Genomic DNA, 26,399 nt, shown 5'->3' on the forward strand with positions numbered 1-26,399 from the left:
TAAGCTGGGTGTGCCTGTGAGGAATTCAAAGCAAAGAGCATTTCTGTGTGATCAGAGCTGTGCTCCTCTGTCATGCTCAGTTTACCCAGCGCCTCTGCCTTTCACACTCACACACGCTGACGTGAAACGCCGGGAAAAGTTTACGACGTCTGCTCAGCCAGGTAAGGACAGGTTTTGGTGACCCTCTTATATTTAAACCTGGCTTTCTCCCATGCTGAGATTTGACACTTTTTCCTCTGGGAAAGCGGAGAAATGACAACAAAGGTAAATTGTGATAAGGGGGTTGTGTTTTTTTCACTTTTAAATATAGAGAATTTTACAGAGAAGTTCTAGGTATTTTTTTGTTTTTGTTTGTTTAGCTTTGAAACTTACTTCCTGGATATTGTACAAGAAACAAGATACTTAGACTTGTTAATTGGGTGCAGTTTTCTTGTTTTGTCTTCATCTCTCTTTGTCAGTGCTTCTCATTCAGTGTCAGATGTGTTAACGCCTTCTTTCATGGCCACTCCAGTACAGTTCCTCCTATACAGGATTATAATTACAGCAATCTCAACCAGGTTTTTAATACCTCCTTGCAAAGCAACATTTGTGTTTGTTGGCCACGTTCTCCTGGAAACAATTTGGCACCACAAAGCTCCAAAGTAATATCTGAATCTCATAGGGGTCAGCGAGACACTACACTTTGTCCTTCACCTGTAGTTTAGTAAACAGATTTATAATCAGTCATACAAAGAATTTCATTTCCACCAAATAGACAGGTGTGTTGTCCTGTTGTATCATGTAACTGCAGCACTCTTTTATGTGCCTGAGAACTGCTTTAACAGTCAGACTACAGTTTGACCACAACTGCTTTGCTTAAAGTGGAGCCATTGTCATGCATGGCTGCCCCTCGTTGTGTTTATCACTAAGTTACCCTACTCAGAATCCGAGATCAAGGCTCTCAGGATGATAGTGACAGAGAGGGAGGGAGGGAGGGAGGGAGGGAGGAAGGGAGGTTGGGAGGGAGGGTTAACCCACATGTGCACACGTGGAGCTGACTCTGTTTACACAGTTCACGCTCTTTGCTCTGAGAATTGTGTACAGACAAATAGGTTGCTCTATGTGGTGCGATCAAACATATCCGGAAAGACAAACCGTTTTCCTCTGGGTGGTTTATTTTTTGTGTCTTGGGAACATTCTGTTATTCATAGCTGGATCATTTGGAACAATCAGTTATCTGATAACGCTAATAATGTGTGAGGTCATATGCTTCATCATGCCCTTGGTTTTTCTATAGATGATTCATTTGGCGAAAAACCAAAAGTGTGTTATTATGTTATCTGGTCTTCCAGTCTTACCAGTTGAATGGGAATGGCGTCATTTGAAGATTCACACACATTCAGCTATAATTAGTGTCAGCGTGCAATCGGTGTACTATTGCAGTACCGATTTTACTATTCATAACGTCATCAACACACCTAGGTGGATTAAATATTCTATTGAGTTTTGAACCTCCCAAAACACACACAAGTGCATTTAGGGGTTGGTGCCTATTCCTAAGTGAGCATGGTGGGAGCAGGTGTGTTTATGTCTTGTGTGATGATCTGGGCTTATAGCTTTGCCTCGGGAACAGCCTGCATCACCCTCATCCCTGTTGTTTTGCATTGCAGCAGGAGCTGTTTTGTGGTCAGTGGCTTCTGAGACCTGAACTGTGACCTAAACCACGATCTGAACTATTCGCAAATTAAGTTCTTCTGAGCCCCAGCCTCATTATAATGCCTCTAGGTGGTTGCTAGTATCCATGCTGTGCTTTCACTGCAAGGGAGTCAGTGCAATATTTAAAGTGGAAATAATAAGGAACTCCTGAGCATTAGACTGTATATATCTTCATATTCAGTATCTCAGTGGTTTGATCTGCTTGCATTTATATTTATTATTTTAAAAATCAAATTCAATGCAAGTGAATCCAATACCAGCAGTAAACACAATATACCATATAAAATTGTTTTTGAATGCCATTATTACTCTGGTTACTGGCCTACTGGTGACTGATACAGCGACTAGTGACTGGCAGCGATAAAATAACTGTATGTGTAAATGTAACACACATAGGACAGTCACATAAATCTAAACCTGTAGAACTTCTGTTTGAGAAAATGAATGACTTCCTTTTGACCAATAAGATTTAAGCATTCATCAGTGCTTTGCAGCTGGAGCATGAACAGAGTGAACCCCAGCGATTGTGACTGTGATTCTGTGGGTAAATATGGAGTGATATCAATACAGAATATCTTTATAATAAGTCATAAGTATTACACTTTTGCCATAGCATTTACACTGTATACACTTACTAGCCACTTTATTAGACACAGTGACATTGGTGGTCCATTTTGTTGGCCCTTTTTCCATGAGAGAGTGGTGATAATTGTTCTCTGAACTTTTGGTAACATTTTTGGTAACATTTTTCAATGATAGTTTGTTTCTCAACCAATCAGTGACTTCCAGATGTTTTAAAAACCTTAGAACTTGTACCAAAGTCACTCATACCTATAGTACTGCCATGTCTGTGTCAGAGCTCTGCTGAGAATGGTCCAAATTATATCTGGTCAGTGATGTTCCTATGGTGTTTCCTGTGCATATATATACGAAAATGTGGGCTTACCTCTGTTTATGTGCGAATACTTGTGCTATTCAAAGCTTTTGTTTAGAAGTGTATGATCATATCAGTTTTGGAGACACTGTCTCTTTGTAACAGTCACTAAGGAGCTGGAGTTGTTAAAATATCAAATGCAAATTCTATTCAGCGCATAATGCATGTCTGGAATCTGCTCTGATGGACAGACATTAATGTGATCTTTTTTCCTACTCCAGAGTGGGCGGGATGATTGGGACCATCTGCGAATGGTTCTGGTGGGACCACCTCTGGCTGCCCGTCAACCTGACGTGGGCAGATCTAGAAGACAAGGATGGACGGGTTTACGCCAAAGTGTCTGACTTATACTTAACCTTGCCCTACTCTGTAGGTTTCCTCATAGTCCGGTACATCTTTGAAAGGTGAGTTCAAAGCAAATCACTGACAGATAGACCTACAAGCAATTTCATAACATGCAAATATGTAAATAATGCTGCAAGGCTATGCAATGTAGAATTATAGCTTTCACTTACAAGTTAAACAGGAAAGGCTGAATGTGTAACATTAGACAAAATATGTGTTGTAATGTTTACTTTTGCCAGGCTTATGCACATGCAAAATGTAAGCTCACTAAGAATCAGTTTCACTAATGTAACACACTTACCTTAAATGAAAACACCACTCATTGCAGACTGTTTCACGATAATTTTCCCATTTTAGCTCTGATATTCATTTAGCTATGTTTTATCAATATTTTTCACAATATGAAGAAGGACAAAACAGAGTTTTTATATATTGAAACATTTTAGAAAAACATGTATATGTATCCACATAAAATACAATACATTTTAATTGCAACATTCTGTAGAAATGCTGCTTCAGTCGCTAAAGGAAGTGTTAGCACGCTGGTGGATGATAGCTAGAAAGCTATCATCCACCAGCTGATAGCTTCAGAAAGCACACAGTGGTCTATGTAAACCTGCTGTTCTCTAATGTGTAATCCTGGCCTTAAAATAAGAGCAGCTCTGCTTGCTAGCTAGCGTCTGGCTTATTAGCTACATTATGGCATTTTGCAGACGCCCTTAGTTAGTCCAGAGTGACTAACATTTTTTTACACAACTGAGCAATTGAAGGTAAAGGGCCTTGCTCAGGGACCCAGCAGCCAACACCTTAACCATTAAGCTACCACATTTTCAGCTAGTATTAAGCATGCTAGCTGCCATCCATCTTGCCACCTAGAGAAAAGTATAATTGCTACTACGGAATTATTACTGATCAAGTAGAATCATTGAAAGGCTTATTAAATTGCTTATCCAGAGATCATTCATTTTTAATGAGAACTGGTGATTTCCGGGCAACAAGAGTGACAGCAAACGTTGGCATCTAGATATGAGTGTGTTCACTGACAGGACAAGGTTTAGCTTTATACACACTTCTTACACACTTCTTCTCCTTCATTTTGTATGATATGATGCACATATATATAAATATTGTATAGCATATGCATACAGAAGGAGTGTGGATGGAGACCCTAGTATTACCAGTTTGTACCATTCAGAGGTAAAGCTGTAATTTTAATGACACAGGAAAATCTTGGACGGCTTTGCTCTTTGTGCTTCCTCGGTAACATGCCAATCTGCATTTTTTGTATTATTAACTTCAAGAGAGAGAGAGAGAGAGAAAAAAGGAGAGCCTGGTGAGTCAATGACTCTCTTTATAGCTGCTGTAATCTAAGTGATAACAAGAGCTCACTTACTTTGTGGATGTTCCACAAGATTAATTGTAACTGTAAATGGATAAATCCGTTCATTTTAAAATTTATATAGAATTGATATATTTTTTTAATATATTTCTGTACAGCTGATTCAGGATTGCAATAGTTTATTGTCGTATGTAAAGGAAACCTCCCAGCAGCCTGTGACATGAATTATAAGGTTATAAGGAAAGAAAAAAGACTATTAGTGCAAGAAACAAAATTATATGTTAAACATATATGTGTAAACATGAATGAAAAGTGCTATACAAATAAAATTTAGCTGCATTAAAAAGAAATTTGGCAGAAAAAAAAAGAATAAAACACTATTTGTACAGTAACAGCTCACAGCCTGGTCCCTTCCTTACTAATTCTTATCGTATGACAACATACTATCATATCTATATCACCTCTGCTAACCTCTATATTCTATACAGTATGAATTGTTCTTTTCAATGAGTTCTTTTATAACACAAATGATGTTCCTTTACAGGTTTGTAGCCATGCCGTTTGCAAGTGCCCTCGGTGTGACAGAAAAGAACAGACAGAAAGTGCAGCACAACCCTATTCTGGAGCATTATTTCACTTCCTGCTCCAAAACCCCAGGGCAGGTAAAGCACAGCCATTTTCAACAGTAATTGTCAACCTTTTTTTTCTTAAAAGCATACCAGCATTCTTCTTATTCATCAGCTGTAGCCAAAATAATGGTTAACGTCAAGATTTCTTGACAAGTCATATGAGGTGTGGCCGAAATATAAGACAAGCATGTAAAAAGTCACAGAGGTGCACTGGGTGGATTTCTAAAGTAAGTGACATAATAATAGTAATGGGTTATTGGAGCTTGTATTGTCACCTGTAGTTCTACGCAGTTATGTAAATTGTTAAAAGGATTCAGACGTTAATGCAAAAAAAAGCAAGATTTTAATGATTATATTTCAGGTTAAAAGTGTAGTTATATATATATAAAAAAATCCTGTTTTAATAAAAAGTTCAGTAGAGGTTTTCATGAATGTTTAAAATGATATAAATGTCAAAATATTATTAGATTCATACTATTAATATAAAGCTATTTATTTCAACCAAGGTTGGACAATGTAGAACACTTCATCTAAAATATCTTCTATTTTTACTGAACATGCATTTTGCATTCAAATTTAATTCAACACTTTTCAATATAAATTTTATTACTGACAACGCCTTGAGTGAAAAGTAGAACCTTTAAAATATTTACATGGATTTCAAAGTTTCGTAGTTTTTGCTTCATCCACTTTTTGCCTTAAAGACAGTATGTAACTCGAGCTAGAATGGACTCAAGTTTGTGCAAATCCGTATGATCCAATTTATATCAAATCCTCACGTCTGAACACAATTACATTCTAATGATTATTGAAAATATACTTTATTTGGTTTGAATATTAAATAAAAAATGGAAATCTTATTCTTAGTTTTGTATATTCGTGCTGCAAGTCAAAGGAATGCAATTAGTATGATCTTAAGCACTGATATGAAACATAATGCGCAAGTTTCAAATTCCAGCGACGTCATTACAGCCGCCTTTTCACTTATACTTTTAACTTAAAAACACACCCAGATTGTTTGTCTATATGTGGCCCTGCGATGGACTGGCGACCTGTCCAGGGTGTACCCCTGCCTTTCACCCTATGTGCGCTGGGATAGGCTCCAGCAGACCCCCGTGACCCTAGGAATCCTAGCAATAAGCGGGTATAGACAATGAATGAATGAATGAACACACCCAGACACTCTCCTAACTCAGATCTCAGATGCAGGGAGTGATGGGGAAATGCATGTGGCATAGTGAAATTTTTTTTTTATGATACTACAGGTTGAAATCACCAATTGGGTTAAATACATTTTTTGTTGATAGACTGTGACTACAGCATGCAATAAAGTTGTGTTCATTTTAGTGTTTTGTCCAATCATGACATCAGACACAAACACAGATATACTATATGGACAAAAGTATGTGACTCATATTTGCCCATTCTACTACTACTGGCAGTAACAAACAGTTTGTCCAGCTTTGCTGTTATAATAAGTTCCACTCTTCTGGGAAGGTTTTGCAACATGGCTTTGTGTAATTGTTCATTCATCCACAGGAATATTAGTGAACTCGGGTAATGACGTCAAGAGACGAGGCAAGGTGTGCAGTCTGCATTCATGAACAGATGTTCACTGGGGTTAAGTTCTTCACGCCAGTCTTGGCAAACCATCTTTTCATGGGGTTCACTTTGAGCACAGGGGCATTGTCAGGTTGGATCAGGTTACAGTGAAGGGAAATTTGTCATTTCCCTTCAATTTCCCCAATTTGACAACACAGAAAAACATTCTAGACAATTGAGTGCCTCCAATTTGTGAAAGAACCACAGATATGTATGATGGTCAGGTGTCTACATACTTTTGGCCATATATATATATATATATAATATGTAGTAATATGTAGTAAGCAGCATTTTTGTGAGTATATCTCCATACTAAGAGTTAGTGTCATCTATCCTTTTGTTTCCAGGCAGATATTCAGGGCCTGTCAAAAAAATGTAGCATCTCCAGCAGACAGGTGGAGCGCTGGTTCCGAAGGAGACGCAATCAGGAACGTCCAGGGGTCCTCAAGAAATTCAGAGAGGCCAGGTAAGTCTAACAACTGGCTAGTGTTAATAAACCTAGCTTAATGAGATTTCAGTACACAAGATGTTAATGTCACAGCTGTTGGATGGCATAGTGCCATAGCGAAAAACAGACATAAGCCTAATCATCAGTTCAGACTGTAAGATAAACATATCAGCTGTCAAAAATGTCTACAATGCTCTTGTGAATGAGTGAATGATTATTTTAGCACCAACATTAGCAAGAACAGAAATGAATCAAGTAAATAGATGATTTGGAAGTGATTATACATTGGTATTGTTAACTTATTTTGAATTAAGTGTCACTAACTATAGTACTGTAGGTGTAGTATTTCCTTGTCTGAGAGGCAAATCTTAAAAAAGACAGTTATTTTGTCTTAATAATAGAGAGATAATATTGTTATCTCTTTATTAACAACCGCTATAATACCGCAAATAATCCTCTAATAATCTAGAAAGTTTTTTTTTTTAAATAAAATAATATAATAATAATAAAAAAATCGGAAAGAGTGCTGGATAGATGGAACTCCTAAAAAAGGCAGACAGATTTCAAGGTTATCATTTATACATTTATATATTTATATTTGTATCTTTTATACATTTATATATTCTTCCTTTTGATTTTTGGATGTAATCAGCTGGTAAAATGCTAGAAATTCAGAGTGACATAAAAAAAAGAGAAACATATATCCTGTAGTTTTAAATCGAATGAAATGAAATATTAAACCATGTTAAGGGTTTTCCTTGGCTGCCAGATTAAACTTCAGGTGAGCTGAGGATGATGTAGGAGTATGTATGATCTGCAAACGTCGAGGAAATTCGACATTCTTCTGCCAGGTTCACAACTGAATTTCCTAAACATCGTGGAAAATGAAGTGCTCTCACTCTTTTTTCTTGATTTTCAAATATATTGTGATTGACAGGGTCAGCGTGAAAAAGTACAACACTGTTACACAAATTATAGATTTAAGGTAAATTATTAATTATGAAAAAAATGTAAGTAAATCATTATAATGTCTTTACTGTTTATGTGCTATTAACACTGAGTATGTATTTGTTAGTTTTATGCTCAAAGCTCAACCGGTTACATATTTAAGAGTAAAATGAGAAAAATATTATGTGAAAATATAAAAATGAGATGCTACTTAAGGTGGGTTGTTTAATTGGGTAAACATATGTTTTCATAGATTTACCATTAAAAAATAATAAATAAATAAATAAATAAATAAATAAGATATAGGACTTAAATGGTACCCTAATCAGAGAATTACCTTAATGACAGTTTATTAATGGATTATTTACTGCTGCAAGTGTTTCCTTATGTTTCTTCACTAGCAAAGTTGAAACACTTATTTTATCCTGTTGAAGTGTTTTATCGTGTGAAGAGAGAAAAGGCATAACTGATGGTGATGCTACAAAGACACTTAAAGAAATAAATCTTTTCTTTATGTCCCTGATGTTCATGTCCCTGATTGCATCTCTTGTAAGAAAAATTAATTTAAAAAACCTTTTCTTAGTAAATTTGTATGGTTTACATATATCAATGGTTCACCCGCCTGCTACTGTATCTACATTAAATGCATCTTCAGTCATCACCCTCTGAAACCTCACACTGACTCTCTGCCTTGTCTTCTACAGCTGGAGATTTGTATTTTACCTCGGAGCCTTTATTGGTGGTGTTGTAGCTCTGTATGATGTAAGTATTTTCAGTTTCTTCTCATTATAACCGTTGATGATCAACGATGATGTGATGGTGTGATTTGTTGTAAAACGTGTTAGATAATGAACTTCATTGTAGTCAGACATGTTTTAGGTCATATTCATTATAGCTTTAGGATCTTTTAATTACAATAGAGCTTGGTGAGGCTGGAAGGCAGGAGAGATTTTAGAACCTGTACCATAAACCCTGGTGTTCTTTAGGTGGCTGTTTTTCAGCAAATTATAAAGGAGTTCTATTTGAGGGAACAGAAAAACAAAGGTGAACTTATCAGCTGACCAGTGACTCATCTTGAAATGCACCTGTATTGAAAGCTGGCTATTGTGAACAAAGAAAGGTGATGATTGTAGTAACAGGATACATACAGTATAATGCATATTTATATTAGGGGTGTAACACAATTTATTTTTTTACCACCTGAAATAGGCATGGCCTAAAATGGAAGGTTCTTTTTTTTCCCTGTCCCCTACTACTATGTCCAACAGACACAGAAAACACTGGGGAAATACCAGAGATAGAAATACCAGCACTGTCAGCATGGCATGTGAATAGTGGCTCTGATATTTCCTCTACCTCAGCAGTTCAGGACTGGTCTCAACTAGAGTTGTGCCGAAGCTGGGAATGTTTATTTATTTATTTATTTTTTCTCAATCATTAAACCAGTTAAATTTATCAATGAAATCAGCTCACACTATTATGATTTTTTTGTACCTGCCCACAAACTTAGTCGGTTCTATTAATAAATATATATATATAAAACTATATATATATATATAAAACTATGTATGTATATATATATATATATATATATATATATATACCAAACAGCTAGTCAACTATATATTTTTACCACTACAACCCTGATGAAGCTCTCTAGCCTTCTGGTCGTCCAGTGGAAGGATCCCATGCGCTCATTGCCACGGCCTGGGCTAGATTCCTGGGCAGGGAACTAACCTAGCCACTGAAGAGTTAACTCTCTGGTCCCAAGCCCGGATAAAAAAAATGGGAGGGTTGCGTCAGAAAGGGCATGTGACATAAAACCTGTGCCAAATCAAAATATGTTGACCAAATGATCCGCTGTGGCAACCTCGAACAGGGAGCACCCGAAACAACAACAGCCCTGACCAGACAGTTACTAAGGACGCTGTAAATATACGGCTTTATATCTTACTCATATATATGTTATTGACATGTAGTATTGTCCCAAACTAAAAATTACAAACAACAAAAACAACCTAATTAATTTTTTTCCTAGTCCCAGTGCATACCCAGTGCATGCCTCGTATTGCACCCAGATGCCTTGCAAAACTTTATGGATAAAGTTAAAAAAAGAAAAGAAAGAATTTGGATTCAGTGAGTGAGTGAGAGAGAAAGAGAGAGAGAGAGAGAGAGAGAGAGGGAGAGAGACTGATGTTCTATGTTTGTTGTAATAGTCATTACAGTCATTACTATCTCATTGCAATCCTTACATATCAGTATAGCCAATGTTCTGTGATACAATTAGCCAGATTAAGATTGCTACCAATATGGGAATCTGAATGCTCACACTTCAACTCTGATACCTCTAACCAATGATCTAATCAAATCACAGCTAAATACACTTAAAGGCAATCAGTGAAGAAGTTTCTCCACTAATTTCTATATGTAGTCACAGCTGGCCACCATATTTTTTTAAAAGGCTTTCAACATCGTAATCATACCAAGTCTCTTCTGAATAGCCAGCACGGTAAATACAAAAGTTACACTCACATTAGCCAGCTCTTTCATTCAAACCACACAAACGTAGTTCTGTCTTTTGTCCCGTTGTATAATTTGTAATTAGACAGGACAATGTTTGCTTAGTCTGTTTACTTCTAGTTTCTCCTCCAAAGACATTTTGGCAAATCAAGGATGGGGAAAGTAATCTCGTGCAGGCTTATTACTCCTGCTATTGTATTTCACCTACATACAACGTCTCAATCAGTGTTGATGACATGGTACAGATGTGTTGGCAAAACAGACTTAAATAAATGAGCCTCAGTGCACATGAAATCTTGGGTTCTTCAACATGTGGAATCACTTGACATGACTGTCAACAAAAGGCTGCATGACTATATAGTCTGTGCTGGAAAGAACTCAGTCCCAGCTTCACTTCATTGCATTATGTGTATTATGACCACTGGTGGTGCAATTGTTCTTAGTTCCACAGAAGTAAAAAAAAAAAGAAACCCTCACTTTAAACCTTTAACTAAGGAAATAGGTCAATGTGGATGGCAAAAAGCTTTTTCATGTAGTATTTTTTTGAAAGAAAAAAAGGACTCATCTCTGCTAGATGTTATAGAATGTTATAGAACAAAACCTATATGAACAAACACATAAATAAATAAATGCAAATTCAGATTCAGAGATAAATATTCCTCCTTACCCAATAAGAGCTAGAAGGGCACTGATGGCTCAGTGGTAGGTTTCTCGCCTACCCTGTGGAAGGCCTGGGTTTGATTCCCAGCCTCTGGATGCAGTGCTTGTCCCAAGCCCGGATATAAATGGAGGGTTGTGTCAGAAAGGGCATCCGGCATAAAACCTGCGCCTTAGCTGGTCCGCTATGGCGACCCCTCACACATGTAGGGAGCAGCTGAAAGATCATCAACCCCATAAGAGCCAGCCTGAATTTAGCTTATAGTGAGTGTATAACATGAATATTAAACAAAATGCCCAAGTTCTCAAGATTAACGTCAAGACTTTCTCCCTTCAGTGATGTGAAGGTATATCCTTTTAAAAAAAACTGGAAATAGTTATTGCTAGTATTGCTGATTTCCAGTTCCACAGAAAGGATTGTAAATAAGTTTCCAAGCTAAATGTTCCACATGAGGTTGCATTATATTATATACAGTGAGACACTTTGGAAGCAATTCTTATATCAGTTTTATCTGAATTGTTTGCAGCCTTTAAGGAAAGGATGGCTTTAGTGGTAGTTTGGTTAATAGGTAAATTCTTAGAACAGTTTTCATGAAAGCAAAACATAAATTCTTAAAAGGAAATGAGAAGTGAAATGACCAGTAGAACAAGTACAAAAATTACAAAGAATAAACAGGAAAAGTGCAAAACACAGAAGGCACAAAAGGTTTACGAGGAAATATAATATTTAATTCCTGGTGGGTATTTAATGTTGGCAGGGGGAATAGAGTAACACTAGATTGGCTGGATTGACCACTACTACATTCATACAGGAACAGCGCTTGTAGCTCAGTAGTTTATAGTTAAGTTTGCAGTTTTAAATGATTGTATATTAGTGCTTTTCACACTGCGCTTAATGGGATATCGCTGTTCTAAACCCCGATTTGAACTCTGGGTAAAGGAACGGTTTAACATTTATAATTTAGAAGCAGAGTTAGCTTGGCTTTTTAGCTGAGATGATGAAACCCTTCTCTGAAGCAGAAATAACAATGTTTTTGCTGTGTTAAGCCAGCATTGTGGTGTCAAACCTGTACACTGTGAAATAATGAGGTGTTAGAATTTAATGGCTAGTGCTTAGCAACAGACACTCAATCAGAAATTGGAGGATTTTTAAGAGGGAAGCATGAGACAAGCCTTTATTTGAACCGGCCATGTGCTGTATTTAACCAAGCATGGTTGTTGACACCACAAATATGCAAATAAGGACCCAGGGTTTAGGAATGTACAGTGTAAAATGACAGATTATGAATGAGGATTAATTGTTAACCCTGGGTAAAGTATGACCAGCATGAAACATGATAACACAGGATTTAGTTTACCCAGGACTTTCAGTGTCCCAGGGTTAAGTATTTCAAGTGTGAAAAGCCCTATTGTGTATCTGCTATGTTATTTCTCACAAGAGGTTTTTGTTTAAATGATTTAGCCTAATCAGAATATTTCCCCGACCTGTAAAGAATGAAAAAGAACGATGAAATATTCTAATGAGAATGATGAAAGATTTTTAATGATGTTAGAAATCTTTCTAAACAAAGTCACATATAAAGGTTGAGAAAACTAATCTATCCATATATTTCTGATGCCCTGCTGTAAGTTCTCACACTGGAATTTCCTTTGTTCCCTCCTTAGATGTTTGTTAACATCTCAACCTTATCAGGCCCTCGTGTTCAAATCTTATGTATTCTTATAGCACTAACATTTATATCTACGTCTTTATGTCGGATATTATTTACTGAACATAACATGTCTGAACATTTACTAAACACACTTGAGTTCCACTTATCTGCTTGGTAGCTAAGGGGGTTTTGAGGTATGGCATTTGTTGACTACAACCTTAAGAAACCCTTCACAAGGGAATAGACGTCTCTGGAAACATATATAAATGTGTACATAGATACTATATCATAAAGAAGAGAGATGTTTTGTCCTATATATTTTTTTTTATTTAGTGCTGCTACTCTGCAGTTTTTATACTATATAATGTGTATGTGTGTCATATAATTCTCTGTAGAAATCAACATACTTAAACTAAGCTCTAGTTATGTGTTACAGATTATGGTTTATTTATTAGAAGCCACTGTTGAATCACTGATACTAATTGACTGTGTAGTGTGTGTGTGTGTGTGTGTGTGTATGATACTGCCTTGCAATGGGATGGCACCCTGCCTATGGGGTCCTCCACCTTGTGCCCAGATTCCTCTGGGATAGACTCCAGGTTCCCGCCAAACCCTGTGTATGATAAAGTGTTACAGAAAATGGATGGATGAAAAATGGATTAAAAAGTATCATTTGTTGTTCTTAAATAAATAAAAAAGGGTACTGCAATGGTATATGAGGAATAAGGCATTTTAGGATGCATTGTTATAGAAAAATAGTCAACTTTAGGGAGTAATAAGATGAACTTGTAGACATTTCTCACTGATACACTCTGTTAATGTATACTCACAGTGCATTATGGGTAATACATTTTAGCCTGTAAGAGGACAACATATGATTGCTGGAATACAAGAAATAGAGCATACTGTAAATTTGATGTTGTAGAACATTAACTAGACTTGAATTTGTAGCAATTGGGACAAAGTAAAGATAAAATGTCATTTCGTTAAAAAGACAAAAACAAACAGAGCTCTGTCGTGGTTACTGTGGTCTCCAGATTATCAATGCTCAGTACGTTTGTCCATGAACAATGCATTAAGGGGTAAGACAGACATTTGATCACATCCTTGTTGCATTGTTCGACACACAAAGAGAAGTAAACCGGTTTCTCTTAACACTGTGTCCAGTGACTCTGCTTTGATTCTTTTGTTTTGATTCTCCTTTTCAGAAACCATGGTTTTACAATTTACGAGAGGTGTGGAATGCTTATCCGAAACAGGTGGGCTTTTTTATTATTATTATTATTATTTATTATTATTTTTTTTTGATCTTCTGTGTTTTGAGAGAGAATTTAAGACTTTAACATGCCTGTGTTCACACTACACACCCAATAAATATGGGTTGCTCTTATCACTGGCACAAATAAGAACAAAACACACAAGATTTTAATATTATTGAGGCACAATTCTATAAAAGTTTATATGCTACTCAAATTTACAACCTGCTCGTAAATAAACTCCATGAGGAACTTCTTCTCAGGTCCACACATAACACCATAACAGAACATGATGGATGATAATAAATGAGTGAACCTGGCATTTTTAAGTTACTTCTAAAGTCGGTGCCAGTGAACTGACGTCAGTGATATTGACCGTATTAATACCGTAAAAGACCACTGTGATGCTGGACTGTCTCATAATACCACAATACTCATAAATAAAACCTTTAATATCCCATATGCTTTGAACTTCACAGTGAATTACATTATTATTATAATAATACATTATTATTATTATTATTATTATTATTATTATTATTATTATTATTATTATTATTATTATTATTATTATTATTCATTTAATTTATGAAACATCCCAGCTTTGGCCTACAGAATGTTCCATTGCTCTGTTTTCTTCCTTGTAGTCCTTGTTGGAGTCTCAGTACTGGTACTACATCCTGGAGATGAGCTTTTACTGGTCTCTGCTTTTCAGCATTACGTTCGATGTGAAACGAAAAGTGAGTTTCAAGCAGAAAAACCCATGATTTTTTTTCTCACATTTCCCCTCTTGCAGTATATACTAGTGACGTACAAAAAATACTAACTGCTATCTTAGAGGGATCAGCTATTTGTGTTGATGTACAATAGCAGAACAATCCCTCTAGACTAAAACAGCAAACTGTTTCTTTTTCACCGATTTTTAGTGAACCACTCAATACTAACTAAAGATTCAATGAAAAGTTCAATAAAAGATTGCAGTGATTTTCTTTTAATACCAATGAAATCAATCAGCCGAGACCTGTTCGATGTCTTGTTTAAATCTTTAGCTTCGTACTGGTCTTAAAACTTTCATTACAAAGAATAACACGTTTTTGGGTGACCTCACGATGCATTATAGATTAAGAGACATTGGGATTTTATGTACTTTATGAACTTAATCTAAACTCTTACAGTAAACTGATATCGGATAACTGACTTTTTTGGGGGTTTTTTGTCATTAAATAAATGACAATGCGGTGAGTTTGTATCTTAGACAAATATATAAAACAACATAGGCTACTTTAAAGAGCATAATAAAACAGTTAATATTATAAAGTAATATATACTGAATAATAGAAACATACCTGCTTTTGCTTAATTAACAATTATATTATGCAATATAGCTCATATTATGCAATGTAGCTTAATGACTAAGATTTGGAGTGAAAAAGAATAAATATGTAATAAAGGTATTGCATTTAAGTTGTGAGAATAGCCAAGCAGTACAATACTGTATACATGTGGTGGTTTGGGAAAGCTCATTGGCTTTGCCTGTGGCTAAATTCTGTCAAACATAAACATTTACATTTACAATTTACGACATTTGGTAGACGCCTTTATCCAGAGTGACTTACAGAAGTACTCTGAAGTCTCTATCAATAAATACATCCTGATATGGGTTCACTAGGTCATGGAATAAGAGTACCATACATCTAAATTCCCTATTGTGGAGTTAATATAGACAGAAAAGACAACACACAGTACTAATTTATATACTTCAGGTAGAGGTAAATATTTAGACATGGTTGGTGTATTTAGCCAGTGACTCTGTTCAGACATCTAGAGGAAGTTAATTTCTCCACCCAGGTGCAAGAACAGAGAAGAGTCTTGATGCAGGTCTTCCTTGTACCCTTTAAGAGACTTCAAGTAACAATAAATATATTTCACGAAACAAAGCAGAAATGTCTGAATTAACTTTTAACTATTTATTTACTCTTTAAAAAGTCAATCTAGCTTTAGATCTGTAAACAGATCTAGTCTGATCATTTCAGTTTGTAATCAGATACTGTCTTAATGATTTTCTAAGTGTAATATGAACAGAGAAGAGTCTTGATGTCTACATGTCTTTGTAGTAGATGATTGTCAAAATTGGACCATCTAATTCTTTTTATTTGCAGGACTTCAAGGAGCAGATAATTCACCACTTAGCCACATTGACACTGCTGGCATTTTCCTGGTGTGGAAACTATATTCGAGTAGGAACTTTGGTCATGCTTGTGCATGATAGCTCTGATGTGTTTTTAGAGGTGAATGATGAAGATTATTGACATTTGGAATATCTTATTCACGAACACCATAAACACTGCATCATCAGTGTGTAACTGTGTAGCTCACTTTGGATCCTCTCTTTTTTTGTCCAGTCTGCCAAGATTTGTAACTATGCTAAATGGGAGAAAACCTGCAATGGCATTTTCGTTCTGTTTGCCGTTATGTTCATGTTAACGAGACTCGTTATCTTTCCATTCTGGTAAGATGCTTCTTTAGTCGATGTGTATGTGTATATAAAGGCATGGTTGAGGTTCTAAGAATGCTTGTTAGTTAAAGCTTTCTGTAATATAGCTGCAATTTATGATGACATTGCCTCTGTTGTATTTGTTGTCAGGATCATCCACTGCACATGGGTCTACCCACCTGACTACTACCCAGTTTTCTTTGGGTATTACTTCTTTAATGCTATACTTGTCATCCTACTGATGCTACACATATTCTGGGCTTACCTGATCCTCCGCATGGTGAAGAAATTTCTCTTTGGAAGTGTAAGTAATTATTATCCATTTATTAAACTCTGCTCTACATAAAGCAAAAAATATATATTTAAAGTTAGAAAAAATGAAATATGCTGAAATATGTTTCTATTCTTACTTTTATTATTATTATTATTATAAAAAAGCTTTCCACTGGAGCTACAGGTCCAATTTAGCTAGCAAATAAGATTTAACATGTGAGGTCTTGTTACATCTGTTGAGATAACCTTACACAGAATTTTAGTGGCTGAAGATAACACCTTCAAGTTTTAGATGCTTATGGACAAGGACTTGGGGCATCTCAGAGAGTAGAAATGAGTTTGATATAAGCATTTATTTATAAGATAGAAGCATTTGTGTGTTTTTTTGTTTGCTCTATGAATATTTTGCATCTAGTATGCTTCATAAAAACAGAAATAGTCATGAAATGCTCTAAGTGTCTACTTTCTTATGAGCCATAACACACATGGACTTAAGTAATCCATATGTAATGACAACAAAAAACAGTCAGTTGTTATTTTAAGACACGAAGGTCAGGTGTTCTGGAATAGTTCTTGTCAAGTGCATTTGCAAAACCCATCAAGCACCATGATGAAACTGGCTCACATGAAGACCATCCCAGTAAAGCAAGACCAAAACTTACCTCTGCTGCAGAGGAGAAGTTCATTTAGAGTTACCACCCTCAGAAATCACCAATTAACAGCACCTCAGATTAGAGCCGTTATGAAGGCTTTACAGAGCATCAGTAGAAGACATATCTCAATATCAACTGTTCAAAGGACATTATTGTGTATGTCGGCCGCCTTCAGCATTGTTTTACAATGTAGAAAGAAATAAACATCAGGAAAGACCATGGAATTAGAAGATGTGTCCAGACTTTTGACTGGTAGTGTATGTGAGGAAAAAAAACCCCAAAAAACATTTAACTGACATTTCAGCGTCCATATAATTAGAATTTGTCATTAACTCACTGATCATGATTGTCTTGACATATCTGCTCTTTATATCTCTCAAGGCAAATCAAGAGTGTCTGAGTGAGTAATCTCAAACAACCCATATTGGTTATACTAATCTTTCATATTATTACATTCTCCTGTACATTCAAAGAATTTTATTAGTCTGTTTAGAATCACAATTAATAAATTTTTCATATTTGCATATAATATTTATGCAACGTACAAGGAACAGGGTCTGGGTCTCATTTGAGGCAAAAATAAAAATACAGAATAAAGTCTTAATGTTCATCTTGCTGTTCTCAGTCACTCACCCTTTATGGACTTGAACACCAGTTCTTGGTTAAAGTCAGGCTGATCTAAGCAAAAAAAACTGGCCAAACCTCAGAGCTGGTAACAGGATCCCGATCATTATAGTAATCGAGTTAAACCTCTGAGTAGCATGAGTCTTAATGTAAATATCTTCCTTCATTCAATTTGCATTGAATTTTATTTGCATTTAATTGCCACATGGTTAAAAACTGATCAGATTTCTGGACTACCAGTGCAAAACTGTCTTGTAATTAAATGGATCTGCTAATTTTAGGATACGATCATGTCACTAATATTCAGTCCTCTGCTAACAGCACACCATGCATCACCATGCAGGCTTGAAAGTGAATCTACTGTATGTTTTGTCACAATGACAAATTGCTCCAGAACATGTCCCTAAAAGTGAAATCAAGCATTGCAGCTTCTTCAAACTAACACTGCAGGTTTTACAGTATGTTCTGGCATGTATTTGCATATATCTGAGATGAGGTATTTGTAGATATATATAGCTTGGCCTGTATGAAAATTGGCATTAATAAGCGGAAAATATAATTTTTGGAAATTGTTTAGCACTTTAATTTGGTGCTCGTTTGAAAAAGAACAGCTCATTTTGTTCAACTGCTTCCTGGGAAGATTGCCTCATCACTGGTTCCACCACTTTAAGCAGCCTTGTAATGACAGATGCTGTCATCATCGCTTTTGACATCAAACCCTGCACATGGCAAACAAGCAAAGTTACACCGAGCCACGTAAAGCTTGAACACTGCGAATAAACACTGTAAATATACTGTACAAGGAAGTCCAAATTCTACTAGTGAAAATGCTGCTATTTTGCATTGAATAAATTGAATACATTTTCCATTACAATTCTATTATTTTCAAGAACTGGAGTGAAACGTATTTGCTCTTTGTCCTCTTTTTCTTTAATGACAATGTGTTCTCAAGCTGGTACGGGCTCCATCTTGTGCAGAAACATATGATTCTTTTTAGATCACATCTATCCGTGTCGTCTAAACACATGTTCCATTTGGAGAGATTAGTCATGAGGGAAATATGACCTTTTGTTCAAAGCTCTTAACTATCACATGGTCACTATCACAAATTGAAATATGGCCCAAGAAACAGTATAATCACAGATTATTAGTATGATTTCTATCAATTCCAGATTTTCAGCGGAGTCTCTGTCAGGAAAGAAGCATGCTATTGCACATGAGGTGGCTTTAATGAAACAGATAGCAAACAATCCAAAACAGGCGAAGCAGGCAAGTTCAGTGTCAACACACTGGCACAGCTCAGGCGAACAGCAAACAGAACAAATAGGGCAAGGTAATAACACGGATAACTGGACATGGAAACTAGGTAAAAACCAGATGATCATAAACAGAAAACAAGGCTTTGTGTAGACAGAAACTGGGCGTCAACTGAGCTTTTCTTTTTAAAAACATTTTCGTGTGTGTATGTGGCTTATTGAACACATGTGTGCAACTCAGCAACTGAGAGCAAGGAAGTGAGTGTGTGTGTGTGTGTTCTGGGGACTGTAGTCCATAGCAGCCATATTTGCTAGGATCCAAAAAAAATGATTTGGCTTGAAATGTGTCTTGAAATGCATTCACATCTCAAAATTCAGTTCAATATCCAAAATGATGATCGGAGTTAAAGAGAAGAAATAGGTTCATGTATAGGTGTTATGTTTTCCAGTGTAGTTGCAGCTGTGTTCATTTTTCACTGCATGGCTGCAAATTGCACATCTGATTTTTTTCCACTCCCTGTATTGAATGTTGATAGTATGCAGTCGCAGCTAAATGTGAAGATGAGATTTTGTCTTCAGTTTTCAGAGACATTTTGTAAGACCTCAGTAATTAGTAATACAAACAAATACATGTTTTGTTTTTTAAACCAAAGCACTTCCTTTGACATTTGTTTCAGCTTGATAATAATGTGTTATATATTTTTTCAGACTGTAATCCAAAGACTAAAACCCTGCGTAAACCTGTCTGCCAGACGAGCTGGCCTAAATTTTTGTGGTTTGACTGTAACAGGAAATAAATTTTTGGAATGAAGCAGGGAGGGTGAGATTATTTATGTCTTAAAACAAGAACCTGGATGGTTGGAGATCTTTAGTCTGGTAATCAAATATAAACAGGCAGCATTGCTGATCGCTTAACCCTCGATTATTCAGTTCTATGCATGGAATGTATTGGCTTTATTTAAAAAAAACCCAAAAACACACACACACATATGCAAAGTCTTAGTGTTTGTTTTTTAAAGGAGGGAAAAGATCGCATATAAACTACTCGCATGTAGTTTATAAAGTTCTGTCTTTTTGTCTGTCTGTGAAGCCAACATCATCATGTACAGCATAGTTATTTTAATCCACTTACAGTAGTCAATAGCCTACAGTGATTAGTATAAGATGACCAGTAGTCCAACGTCTTAACCACTTCCCTTCGTCTTAATGCCAACCAATCAGAATCGAGAATTAACCAGTGTGTCATGTAGAAAAATAGAAATAGCCTTTTATTTGTCACATATACATTACAGCACAGTGAAATTCTTTCTTCACATATTCCGTCCTTGGAGGTTGGGGTCAGAGCGCATGGTCAGCCATGATACAGCACCCCTGGAGCAGAGAGGGTTAAGGGCCTTGTTCAAGGGCCCAACAGTGGCAACTTGGCGGTGCTGAGGCTCAAACCCCCGATCTTCTGGTCAACGACCCAGAGCCTTAACCATTTTTGAGCCACCGCCTGCCCCTGTAAACATGAAGGTAGCAACAAACAAGTCATCACATCAATAGTAGCTAGACAAAGTGACACCAAAACACAGGAAATTAAACAGGGCATATAGATAATAGATTTAGTAAAAATCTAGTATCTATTAAAGGCCTCCATATAGTTTTTGAACTTGCGTGAGAAATTTATATGTTTTTTTACCTGTTCAGGTCTCTGCCTTTGTCCCTTTTTCTCTAGATGCCATTAAAGTAAACAGTGTCAGCTAATTTTGCTGCCCTGCTGTTTTCTCTTCAATGAATCTGCTGAGTCATTTGAGTGTGTGTGTGTGTGTGTGTGTGTGTTTTTGATGATATCAGACTGGCTAGATGCTCGATCCCTGAGAATAGTAGCCAGTGTGTGCCAGATATTCATTTTGTTAATTCCTCAAGGCTGTTCTGATTTATGGAGTGCAGGTTTAGTGCAGTTGTGATCATGTGATCAGTTTTTCATGTTGGGTGGTTAAATGATTCCCATATCAGGCCTAATAGAGTTTGATTTTTTAGTGAGTATTCCTGCTGTAAGTGTAGCTTTCAGTCACTCTTTTATGAATAAATAATGAGTTCACTTACAGTTTTAAAGGAAACCAGTGTATCATAAGGCATATATTCCACGTTATTGGTGTATCAAAGAAGGTTTATTGAGTTTCATAGGTGCTGTTTTCTTTATTGTCTTATGTGACTTATAAATATGTGTCCTTGCTTGTTCTCCAAAGCACTTGGCTTGAATTTTGTTACTTTGCTCTAGCCCCTGACATACATGGATTGAGAATTTGGATTGGTTTTTAGTTATCCAGTTGTTGAAAGAAGATTGGCTGTCTTTATTTTGCCGATCAGCTAAAACTACACATCTATATATGACTATATTATGTCTCATATTATAAATGTAGATGCAAATTTCTAAACGTGTGCATCAGGAATGTCAATAGTTCATGCTTCAAGACTCTATGTTGGTGACTGGAAGGTTGTGTGTTCAAGTCCCAGTTCAGTCAGGGGCACTATGTGGTTCAGTGGAGTAAATCAGTGAAACTTCTATTCTTGTTTTGGATTTTGACACACAGGGAAGTCACATGGTATAAAAGTGTCCCTAAATTAAAAGATATAAAGGTGAACACAGGGCAGCATGGCTTAGTGGTTAGCACTGTTGCCTCACAGCAAGAAGGTCCTGGGTTTGAGTCCTGGGGTCGAACAGGCTGGGACCTTTCTGTGTAGAGTTTGCATGTTCTCCCCATGCCTGCGTGGGTTCCGGTTTCCTCCCACAGTCCAAAAACATGTACATTAGGTTGACTGGTAATTATAAATTGCCCATAGGTATGAGTGTGTGGTTATTCGTCTATATGTGGCCCTGCGATGGACTGGTGACCTGTCCAGGGTGTACCCCTGCCTTTCGCCCTATGTGCACTGGGATAGGCTCCAGCGGACCCCTGTGACCCTAGGAATAAGTGGGTATAGACAATGAATGAAATGTGAACACATGACTGTGTGTGACTTGTCTTACATCAACAGTCTAATGAATGCTTTTGCTAGTAACTACACAATCATTATACAGTGCATAATGTAACGTCACCTTACAGCTAAAACTAATCAAATTAAAAAATGACCCTAATGCTTATACAAGAGATATTTCCAAGACACTTAGCACTGCCTGACACTTAGTTGCGGAATGCTTATCATTTATATTCTCACGGTTTGTTACCCCGAAAAGGATGGGTTCCCTTTTGGGTCTCTCACAATTTACACTTCATGTATCTCAAGGAGTATTAGCTTGCCACCATTACCTATGGCTTGCTTATTAGGGATAAATCAAAATCTAAATCTATTTCCAAATGTCATCAATGGCTTACGAAAGCATTCAATTAAATGGTATCCTGCATATGAAGGCAAATCAATCTTGTTATTTAGCGGCTCATAAATAATTCATATACAGGATCATGATCAACTTGTCTTCCAACTGTTGACCACTATATACACAATATACAGTATAATCAATTGATACATATTATTATATAGTATAATAAAACAAAAGCAAATTTATTGACTATAATACCATATATTGCTCTAAATTTGTGCAGACTTATTGTTTATTAGTGAATAATGATGAAAACTTGTTTGGAATACATAATTTAGATTTCTTTTTCGTTCATAGCTCAGTTATTATTATTATTATTATTATTATTATTATTATTATTATTATTAAGAAGCAGAATAAGAATGCATGGAAAGAAATAAAATTTGTATTAATTCTTAAAAAACATCATCCTTCTAGAGGACCCTGATCCATCCACTGCTATTTAAAACCAGTGTGTTTGCTGTATTTCTGCTAAAGTTCATCCAGTTCAGTCAGTCTGATATTACCCAGGCCTGCAGTTTGCCATCTTTGGCTCTCTCTCTCTTTCTCTCTCTCTCTCTCGCTCTCTCTCCCTCTCTCTTTCTCTAGATGCTATTAAAATAAACAGTGCCAGCTTGTTTCCCTGCCCTGTTGCTCCATCTGCAATGAAATGGGTGAATCATAATATGTGTGATCATACTGGCAAGGAGCTTGATCCTTGACAATTACAGTGGGCAGCGTTTGCCAAATCAAATGACCTCACCTTGTAAATGCACCAAAAGCCTGTTGCTCTCAACGCGGTAATTAGGTATGATTGAATGTTCATCAAACCGCATACAGTAATGTTGCTGGAGTTACTGATGGTTCTCTAAGTCTGGTTTATAAAAGATACTTATGTTAATTACTCAAGGCTGTTTCAATACAGTGCACTTGAGGCTGGTTTAATATGATGGATGGGAATAGGAATAATTTGGATACGAAAACATTTACACAATTTTCCACCTAGTCCAAAATGTAGTTGATTACCCAAGACTTGCTTCATGACAGACATTTGCTTCTTTAATTTTACACTAGACTTACAAGGCTAAAGTAGCTATCTTGTAAATAAAGTCTATCTCACTTCCTGTAAGTATATGCTTCATACTATATCCAGTTCTTCATACAAGTGATCCCAATGTTGTAAGACCAAATAAACATGCTGCAGATAACCCACTCCCTGCCCCCACCCCAATCAGACATGGTTTGCTCCAATCTCAAATATATGGACTCCTAAATTATCTTTCAAGACAGTTATCTTCCATCCTTCAAAAGAGTGTTCAAACTGTTGAGTTCTGACATGAGGAGTGTCTCTTCTCCTTCAGGTGTAGGAAGACCACTGAGTCTTGACCTAAAAATTGTCCTTGTGGTAGGAAATCTGTTCTACTGTCTAGAATGTCTATTCTACTTTAGGTCTAGGAAGACTGCTGAGTCTTGACCTGAGGAGTGTCTCTTCTACTTCAGGTGTAGGAAGATTACTGAATCATGATCTTAAGAGTGTATTTTCTACTTCAGGTGTAGGAAGACTGTTGAGTCTTGACTTGAAGAATGTCTCTTTTACTTCAGGTGTTGGAAGATTATTTAGTCTTGATCTGAAGAATGTTTCTTTTCCTTCAGGCCAAGGTGGACCATTTAGCTTTGACCTGAGTGATCACTTTTGTCATTTATGTTGTGGCTGACTGACAAGTCTTGACCTGAAGAGTACTTTTTATTCAGGTATATGTAGACCCCTAAGTCTTGACCTGAGTATTGTCTCCTCTCCTTCAGATGTAGGTTGACCACTGAATCTTGACTTGAAGTTTGCTCTTTTCCTTCAGGTGTAAGTAGTCACTTTGCTTTAGGAGTAGACCAGTAAACCGCATAATCTTGACATGAGGTGTATTTATGCTCCTTTAGTGGTAGGTAGGCCACTGAATCATGGCCTGAGGAATGGTTCCTCCAAATTAGGAATATGTAAGACACTAAATCTTGAGTTTGTGGTTGTCACTTCTCTATTAGGTGTAGGTAGCTGAACAAGTCTTGACCTGAGAAGTGTCTCTTCTGTATCAGGTGTAGTTAGCTTGCTGAGTCTTGACATGAGGAGTGTCCTAAGCTGGAGGTAGACCACTTAGTCTGACCTATGGGGCTGTCTGTTGTTTTTTGAACATGAGTATAAGTCAGGTTTTTATGTAAGTATACCACTTAGTCCTGATTTACAGAAATGGTCCTGCATAGTAACTTCGCTAGCTAGAAAACCTAGCTAATAGTAATAAATGGAATTCTGTTTGTAATTGTATATTTTCTAAATGTTTGGCCACTGTTTATCATTAACAGTATAACACCACAGATCAACACTCTACTGAAATACAACTTGTGCATACTTGTGACACACAATCTAATGTATTAGCTAACTTCTTTTGTATACATTGTGGGCAACAAATTGATCCTCACAGTCAGCCTGAGGAATACATTTCCACGGTTTGCCCCATGCCATTTTGTAATAACAGCACAACATAGACAATAGTGTAATATCCCACATCTGTAGTCATACATATTCATATATCTTAACTTTTTGCCTGAGAGTAAAGGTTTAAAGATATTTCTAGGTCATTGTAGTAGTCTACTGAGCATTAAAAGCAAATTAAACATGTATTATTCATCAAATATTTCTTTTGGTGATTAAAATGTACAGTGTGTTTGTAATTCTGCAATGTACAAATGTTCCCCTTTTTCTCTTGACAGTTAACCAAAGATGAGAGAAGTGACAATGAAGAAGAGGAAGATGAAGGGGAGAACAGCATGCCTGAGGACCATGATGGACACCCAAAAGTCACCAATGGCTGTGGAGCCAACCATCACTAACAAACCAGATGCTTTTGCAGTTTCTCTTGTTGCTCATGACTGAAGGATCCTAATGAAGTTTTTCATTTTTATTTTTTTCAAAAGAAGACCTAGACTCCCATGGTGTTCAGCCACCTTAACTGGATTCAGACTATGAGAGAAACTTTTGAGCTATTACCACCATGAAAGTACCAGAGACCTGACCAAAAACACACTTGTATTTGTCAACAATATAAACCAAACAAGTGCTCGTTTCCTGAGTGCCAATAGAATCTGCTTGCCTTGGCTTCTCTGCTGTGGCCACACTCTCTACATGAACCACAAAGTAAGCAAGAAGAAAAAAAATTCCATTGTGCATAAGCTGATCCTCATTGTTCACTGGAACACAATACTACAGAATGACCTGGATGCAGCTGAGGCTTGTCTGCTGTTTCTCATCAGTGAGATGAAATCACACTACTGGTTTTTAACTTGCATGAAAACACTATAGAAAGAAAAAAGAAATCTCTTAATCCCATGATGTGAGTTCCAGATCTTGTATTGAAAAGTTGCATTGTAGAAAAGGCATTACACTGAATGTAGAACTCCAGCCAAGACAAGTTTGCTTGTTCAGCTTCATGGAGGACAAACAACTCTAATGTTGCTAACAAGCAAGGAAATGAATTTATACCTAGCCTAACATGTTCAAATGCAATGTGTAAATCATCACCTTCTTGTCTGCTTGTGGCTCTGTCTTTGTTTGAAGTCTTATTTAATGTATTGTTGAGAAGTGAGAGAGTGCATGAGAGAGAGCCAAAAAACAAATGAATGCAAATGGAGAACAAATTGAAGTATCTTAATTTTTTAGACTTGAATGATATACTTGTAGGTTATTT

The 26,399-nt window shown here is 36.5% G+C and overlaps 1 protein-coding gene across 1 annotated transcript; it reads left to right on the forward strand.

The window, feature by feature from the left end:
• Nucleotides 1-26,299, forward strand: cers3a (ceramide synthase 3a). Its single transcript, XM_058401861.1, has 11 exons — nt 1-161; nt 2,851-3,033; nt 4,858-4,975; nt 6,892-7,010; nt 8,645-8,702; nt 13,978-14,028; nt 14,673-14,765; nt 16,185-16,313; nt 16,428-16,534; nt 16,670-16,823; nt 25,426-26,299. The coding sequence occupies exons 2-11, from the start codon at nt 2,861-2,863 to the stop codon at nt 25,543-25,545; spliced, it is 1,122 nt and encodes a 373-aa protein (XP_058257844.1). The 5' UTR covers nt 1-161; nt 2,851-2,860; the 3' UTR covers nt 25,546-26,299.
• Nucleotides 26,300-26,399: the final 100 nt, after the last annotated feature.

This window comes from Hemibagrus wyckioides, linkage group LG10, assembly GCF_019097595.1.
Source record: "Hemibagrus wyckioides isolate EC202008001 linkage group LG10, SWU_Hwy_1.0, whole genome shotgun sequence".
Taxonomy (NCBI): Eukaryota; Metazoa; Chordata; class Actinopteri; order Siluriformes; family Bagridae; genus Hemibagrus; species Hemibagrus wyckioides.

What these genes read in the sequence shown, in the direction of transcription:
- cers3a (XM_058401861.1), top strand. Translation starts at nt 2,861, where the DNA reads ATGATTGGGACCATCTGCGAATGGTTCTGGTGGGACCACCTCTGGCTG. An exon ending in AAGAAATTCAGAGAGGCCAG is followed by an intron (nt 7,011 to 8,644) that starts GTAAGTCTAACA and finishes TGTCTTCTACAG; the next exon opens with CTGGAGATTTGTATTTTACC. An exon ending in GGAATGCTTATCCGAAACAG is followed by an intron (nt 14,029 to 14,672) that starts GTGGGCTTTTTT and finishes TCTTCCTTGTAG; the next exon opens with TCCTTGTTGGAGTCTCAGTA.